The sequence below is a fragment of the Quercus robur genome, chromosome 1 (genome assembly GCF_932294415.1).
Source record: "Quercus robur chromosome 1, dhQueRobu3.1, whole genome shotgun sequence".
NCBI lineage: Eukaryota > Viridiplantae > Streptophyta > Magnoliopsida > Fagales > Fagaceae > Quercus > Quercus robur.
In genome coordinates, this window is record NC_065534.1 from 24784005 (window position 1) to 24791219 (window position 7215).

The 7215-nt window shown below is 36.6% G+C and overlaps 1 protein-coding gene across 1 annotated transcript; it reads left to right on the forward strand.

Annotated features, from left to right (window-relative positions):
• The first annotated feature begins 35 nt into the window (after window positions 1-35).
• Window positions 36-6129, forward strand: LOC126726858 (26S proteasome regulatory subunit 6B homolog). The gene is made up of 6 exons (XM_050432267.1): window positions 36-611; window positions 1730-1960; window positions 2314-2472; window positions 2921-3073; window positions 3502-3585; window positions 5829-6129. Exons 1-6 carry the CDS (start codon window positions 114-116, stop codon window positions 5961-5963), a joined length of 1260 nt encoding a protein of 419 aa, XP_050288224.1. The 5' UTR covers window positions 36-113; the 3' UTR covers window positions 5964-6129.
• The last annotated feature ends 1086 nt before the right edge of the window (window positions 6130-7215 follow it).

The following is a 7215-nucleotide window of genomic DNA, read 5'->3' on the forward strand; positions in this document are numbered from 1 at the left end:
ATACTGCAAATTCTTTGCTTTAAGATTTCTTGCCTCTCACTCTATTCTCTTCTCCTCTTCTCTCTCTCTCTCTCTCTCTCTCTCTCTCAAACTACCAAACTCCGCTTCCAATAATGGCAGCTTCAGCCCTAGTAATGGACCCAAAGCCAACCCCAGAGCTACCGCCATCGGTTCCTTCCACAAGATCCGACCTGCAAAGCAACTTCGCCGACCAAACCTCCGACGAAGACGACCTCTACGGCCGACTCAAATCGCTACAGAGACAAATCGAATTCATCGACATACAGGAGGAGTACGTGAAGGACGAGCAGAAGAATCTGAAGCGAGAGTTGCTGCGAGCTCAGGAAGAGGTGAAGCGGATCCAATCGGTGCCGCTCGTGATTGGACAGTTCATGGAGATGGTGGATCAGAACAACGGCATCGTCGGGTCAACCACCGGGTCGAATTACTACGTTCGGATCCTTAGCACCATCAATCGCGAGCTGTTGAAGCCTTCGGCTTCGGTTGCTTTGCACCGTCACTCTAATGCCCTCGTCGATGTGTTGCCGCCCGAAGCCGATTCGAGTATCTCGCTCCTCAGCCAGTCTGAGAAGCCTGATGTTACCTATAATGTATGATTCTTTTTCCAATTGATTCTAAATTTTTGTGCTTTTTCGTGTTTTAGTTTTACACTCTGCGCGATTTGGTTTTAGGGTTTGTTAATTTTCGACATTCAATAGAATTTAGGGTTTGTTAATTTGATGCTTCTAATAGGGTCATTGAATGCATTGTAGTGTCGGTGTGGTGCTGCTAGGATTTAGGGTTTTGTTGAAGAAGCAATTTTCAAGTTATAGTTATGCTAGGGATGCTACAGTTTTTACTACATAAGCCATAACATCCAATAGAATTTAGGGTTAGTTTAATTTGATTTAAGGGTTTGTTGTTTTGGTGCTTCTAACAGGAACATTGAATGTGTTATAGTGTGGGTATGGTCCTGCTAGGATTTAGGGTTTTGTTGAAGAAGCAATTTTCAAGTTATAATTTTTTTTGTTTATGAGTGATGCGAAGGATACTACTACATACAGCTTATAAACTGACATGCCACCAATTACAAAAAAGTAATTCAAACGTTCATTTATTATGTCGTTTAAGTGGCACCAATCATATTCTTGCCGGTCACATCAATTTGTAAGTTTTTTGTAGTGTAGTAAAATTTATAGTAGCTTTAGAATTTTTCTTTTGTTATTTTTTAGATTGGTAACTAGCTGTGAAAGGACTGAGTGATATAATTTGGCAATCCAGCCATGTAATGTCCTATTTCAAGGAATTTGATATGCTTATATCAATCCTTGTATGAAGGAAGAGTTGTTTCAAAGTAAAGATAAGTTAAAAATAGTAGCGTATTCAGCATGTGTCAAAACTTGAAAATAGAAGTCCATACAACAAAAATTGCCCTAATCCATCCTCCCTCCCCCAAAGCCAAAAAAAAAAAAAAAAAAAAAAACTTTTAGGCATTATAATTGAAATTTAAAGGCTATTATGGCATTACTTTGTTGCAATTTATTATGTAGTGTTGGATAAGCTAATTTTGCTGCTTGTTTCGCTTATTTAACTGGGTACAGCTTTTTAAATCCCAAATTTGTATGTTGCCATCTTCTCTCTACATTACCATATCCTTATATATATGTTTGTTTTTATAAGAATTTAACATTGGTGTGCTTGTCCACTCCTAATTTAATATTTGTATCAGGATATTGGAGGGTGTGACATTCAGAAGCAGGAAATTCGTGAGGCTGTAGAGCTGCCCCTGACTCACCATGAGTTATACAAACAAATTGGTATAGATCCTCCTCGAGGTGTTTTGCTTTATGGTCCCCCCGGAACTGGCAAAACTATGCTTGCCAAGGCTGTTGCTAATCATACAACCGCTGCCTTCATTAGAGTTGTGGGCTCTGAATTTGTTCAGAAGTATCTTGGAGAGGTATGTGTTGACATTGTGTGCTATACAAATTAGTTTGCGTGCCCTAATTTTGTAGACATATTTCACTGAATTTTGATGTCTCACTTGCTATATATATCTTATTGTGTGAAGTAGCTTGCATGATCAAATATCTCACTTCATCATTTCTTGTAGCACATGTTTTTTAAATGTGCCGATATCTTTTTTTGGGCCTCTGTGATATTATTTTCTAAATTTTAACTTCCTGAATAGTGAATACTTTGGGAAAAGCAAGTGGTTTTAGTGATATAAAAGGTCCATCTGTTGAGTGTTTTCTTGTAGCAATTTCTTGGCCATTGAGTGATACTATTGTTTCTTTTTTCTCCTCATTTTAGGGCCCACGTATGGTACGTGACGTTTTTCGCCTTGCTAAAGAGAATGCTCCAGCGATTATCTTCATCGATGAGGTTGATGCTATTGCTACAGCTAGGTTTGATGCTCAAACTGGAGCTGATAGAGAAGTTCAGCGTATTCTCATGGAACTCCTGAATCAGGTATGAATTTGAGAGAGAGATTGGTTGAATTGAGGCTTACATAAGTTCTGCCAGGAATTCGTTGTGCATATCATGGACTTGGGTTTGGAGAGGACTTGCCTTTAGATGGCTTAAATTTATGCTAATGAGCTCTAGCTCAAATGGCTTGTCCTCCACCTATAATAATGGGATGGAGGTTGCCCCCACCCAGTGTGCCTTAGCAGTAAGGGAGAGAGCTTGGACTAACTGTAAACCCAAAAGTCTCTGGCCCACACCTTGAGGGTTCCTCATTATAAAATAATAATAATAATAATGGGATGAAGGTTGAGGTCATTGTTTCAAGACCTAGTGCATGTATAAGTTACCAATAATAATAGTAAAAAAAAAGACTTACATATGTTCTCATACTTGCATTTCCCAATCTTGTTTGCTTCTCCTATGTTTTAATTTTATGAATTTTTGGCTGTAGATGGATGGGTTTGATCAGACAGTGAATGTTAAGGTTATCATGGCAACTAATCGAGCAGATACATTGGATCCTGCACTTCTTCGTCCTGGGAGGCTTGACCGAAAAATCGAGTTCCCTTTGCCTGATAGACGACAAAAGAGGCTTGTTTTTCAGGTAAGCCTTGTGCACATGCATTGGTGTAGTGTTTCTGAAGTCTTTTACCATGCATAGTGCCTGCTTGTTATGACTTGGTTTCCATCTTATTTAGGTATAGCATTTTAAATCCTCATTTTTTTAGGTGCATACAGTTTATTAAAATCTCACTTATTAGTATGGGCTCCATTTATAAAAAAAGCTATCCCAAATGATAATATAGTAATTCTTTGTTTTGTTTTCAATTTTAGATCTTTTTCATCCCAAAAATAAAAGGCACACAGAGACATTAAAAGACCCCAAAAAAACCCACCCTAATCTTTAATAGCAATCTGGCAACACAATTATCATTTATCAATACCAATTCTCCTATTCGTTGTTATTGGTTTTGTTGATTTTCAGCATTCTAAGCTAGTTAAAAATGTTTGAGCCGCTTTATGTTTTTGCAGGTGTGCACTGCTAAAATGAACCTTGGTGATGAGGTGGACCTGGAGGACTATGTTTCTCGGCCAGACAAAATTAGTGCCGCTGAGGTTTGTTTGTTCTCCCTTTTTCTGATTTTGCCTCAAATGATAGTGTGAATGTCTTTTATATCACTTTATGAGAATCAATTGGATTTTTTTACAAAATGAAAAGGCAATTAGATTTCAATTAGGATATATTTTTTTTAATGGATGATAAAAGTTTCCTTTAAGGGAAAACCAGATCATATAAGTTGCTTATGCAAGCAAGACTCAAGAAAACCGAATAAAACTCTTGCAGGACACCCTGCTACAAAATGACCAACCAGCGAAACAGGATTTACAACTCACACATAAAACCACTAAGCGCACACATCTAGCAGTACTACCACACCAGATAAAAAAGCAAATCTGGATCTTAGATCAAAAAAGGATATCAGGAATCCTCCATATGCGGCACTGACCCTTGTTCTGAATGGTGTTTTTAATATTTCTGCACCAAAACATTTTTCCCAAACAGCAAACATGACTGCTTGGATCACCTTCTCTTCAGTGGACACTATTAAATTACCTATTATCCTAAAAACTTAAGCTATTGGGATATGGTAAATTTAATCATTTAACCGCACAATTCTAACACTCCCTCTCACGTGTGGGCCGAAACTTCTTAATAGGCAAGGCCCAACATGTGGGAATTTAAATGGGAGGTAGAGTGGAGGAGATAAGGATTGAACTCAAGATCTTATGTTCTGATACTATATTAAATTACCGATTGTCCCAAAAATTTAAGCTATTGAGATATGGTAAATTTAACCACACAATTCTATTAGACACCTTACCTCCATGAACTCTCTGATTCCTCTCAATCCATCTTTGATACGTAACACCTGACCCGGCAAGTTTGCATAGGACCTGTTGCAGACTTTTCTCTTTTTGCTTTCTTTATCGCCCAAGCCAATTCAAAGTTGTATCCCAATTGTTCTCTACATCAGACATTTTCTCTGCAAGGCATCCTATACTCTTCAAGTAAAATGACACTCAAAATCTAACTGAATGCTTGGTTCAATCTTGCCCCTACATGGGGAATATAGCAGATCACCCTGATAACCCCAAGCTGCAAGTATGTATCTGGCTGGTTAGTCTGCTTTGGATAGTAAACCAACGCACAAAAGCCTGATTAGTAATTGTTTTAGGAAACCACACTTCTCAGAAGATTTACTTGCTAAATCATGTATGATTCAGTAACGATAAATGTCCAGCAATGGACCATCTGTATGCCATTGGTCATGCTGCAGGCATCCCCTATGTTAGCAAATAGAGAATCTTGCTGTAGTGGCATCAGTACTTTCCTCAAATGGAGTCTCTTCAACCCCAAGAGCTATCAGACGGACAGAGATCTCCCAAAAGGATTTTCCCTTCAGTAGATAAGAGCGAACCCATATAAACCCTGATCTAGCATAAAGGCTCAATTTAAATCTCATCATAGCTGCCCTATTCCACTCCCCTGCTTTGCATAAACCTAATCCACCCACTTTTTAGGCTCAATGACCTCAATCCAAGTTATGTTAGCAGTTATAGCCATCCTATCAGCACCACAGCATAAGAGAGAATTAATTTACCGTCCCACAGCCTTGAGCACTTTCTTAGGGAGGATAAAAACATACCCTTGGGGGCATAGGTAGATGCTCAAAGAGTTTTGGGCACCCGTGTTAGCCAAAAATAATAATAATAATTGCGGCTCCAATAAACCTGCAAACTAAAAGGCACATATTTTATTAGCAACCCTTTCAGCAAAAGACAATTGCTTAACACACCAGGAGATGATTTTTTTCGCATAAGAAAGGCTTTATTAGATAAACATAAAAGAGTTTACAAACCAAACACTTCAACTAACAGAAACAGACCAACAACTACAAACGTTAAATGATAAAACAACCCACAAACCGAAACACCACAACCTCCAGAACAAAACATTACAGAGACAACCAACAACTAAAAACAGATAAGAACACCCAACAAAATCTGTCAGATCTTCAGGTGGAGATGATTTTCCAAGTGATTTTCTCTACCAATGATCTGCAATCACCCACAGAAAGTTTCCCCGATACCTCTTCAAAATCTAGGATGCTAAGGAAATGAGCTTTAGTATCAGGATTTAACCCAAATTTTGCAGCCAGACCAGAAAGATTTTTAAACTTCTCGAGGACATTTTTCACAGCTTCAATTATGAAAATTCTGTGGGGTTGCTGTTTCCTGACACAACAATACCAAGTTGTCTTGTGATGTTTTTCCTAATGCGTGCTGGATGTTCACAGATTGCGGCTATTTGTCAAGAAGCAGGAATGCATGCAGTTCGCAAGAATAGGTATGTCATTCTGCCAAAGGATTTTGAGAAGGGATACAGAACGAACGTGAAGAAGCCAGATACAGACTTTGAATTTTACAAATGAGGACGAGAGATGGAAGCAAATTTGAGAGTACCGCTGTTAAATGTTTATGAGCATGATGTGTCCATCTTGACAGAATCCTAATTATCATCCACAACTAGTTATATGTTTTTCTGATGAACTTTGTTGAACGGTTATAGCCATTTGTTGCTAAATTGTTTGTACTTAATTGATGGCTTTCTAAAAGGCATTTTAGAGCAGTCTGTGGGGGAGGAACCAGGGCTACTCAACAATTAGGCTATTTAGGCAATGATTTATGGCCTCCAAATGGAAAAAAAAGACTAAAATTGAAATATTATATCTATTTATATTTTAGTATTGCAAAAAAAAAAAAAATAATAATAAAGTAAGGCCTCTCACTTATTAAAAAAAAAAAAAAAAAAAAAAACCTCTTTTACGGGCTTAAGACATTAATAGAATAGAATGTCTTGTCTATTTGTTTTATAGTGTAAATTTTTTAATTAAGGTCTAATAATTTAATGAATAATTTTTTTTTTTAAATATACACTTTTTGAATCTTGTGCATTCTATTTATGGTGGATAAAGTTGCAATCTGGATTATACGATTTTACAAACATTTAGGATTCTAACTTTTTTACAAACATTTAGGACTGTAAAATTTAGGATTGTAAATTTTGTAGGATTGTATTGAAGTGCCAAACTTACCATTTATCAAATGAATATTTTATATTTAAAAAGAAAAAAAAAAAAAAAAAAAAAAAAACCCCACATTTAAACCTAAAAAGTACCTAATACTCAAACCTCTAATATAGCACTTTCAATAGATTCTAGGCCAAAACCATTTCTTGATAGTTTAGTGAGCCCCTCTAGGCTCATCATTATATAATTTTATTTGACTTATTTATGGGTTCTAGCTCTAAGGAACATATACATGAGGCAATGTCGACTTATGTACGTCTTGTTGGCCAATCGATTAGATATGCCGCGCCATGTATCATCCCCTCTTTCTATAGAAGAGAGATAAAGAAAAAGAAAAAAAAATATAGTGATCGTGTCGTAAGACCTTGTTCATTTCTACTTGATGTTATTTTCCTTGATTTTTTTTTTTCTTTTTACGATTAAATGGTTACTTCACCTTAATATTCATCTTGTTTTTTGATTTCATATTGTAGTTAGCTATTTTTTATTTACTAAATTGTTTTGGATTTTGAACTTGAAATTTAGAACTTGGAAAACATTTTCCATGTGTTTTGTAAATATTTTGGTACTTAGTTGTTAATTAAACATTTATTGA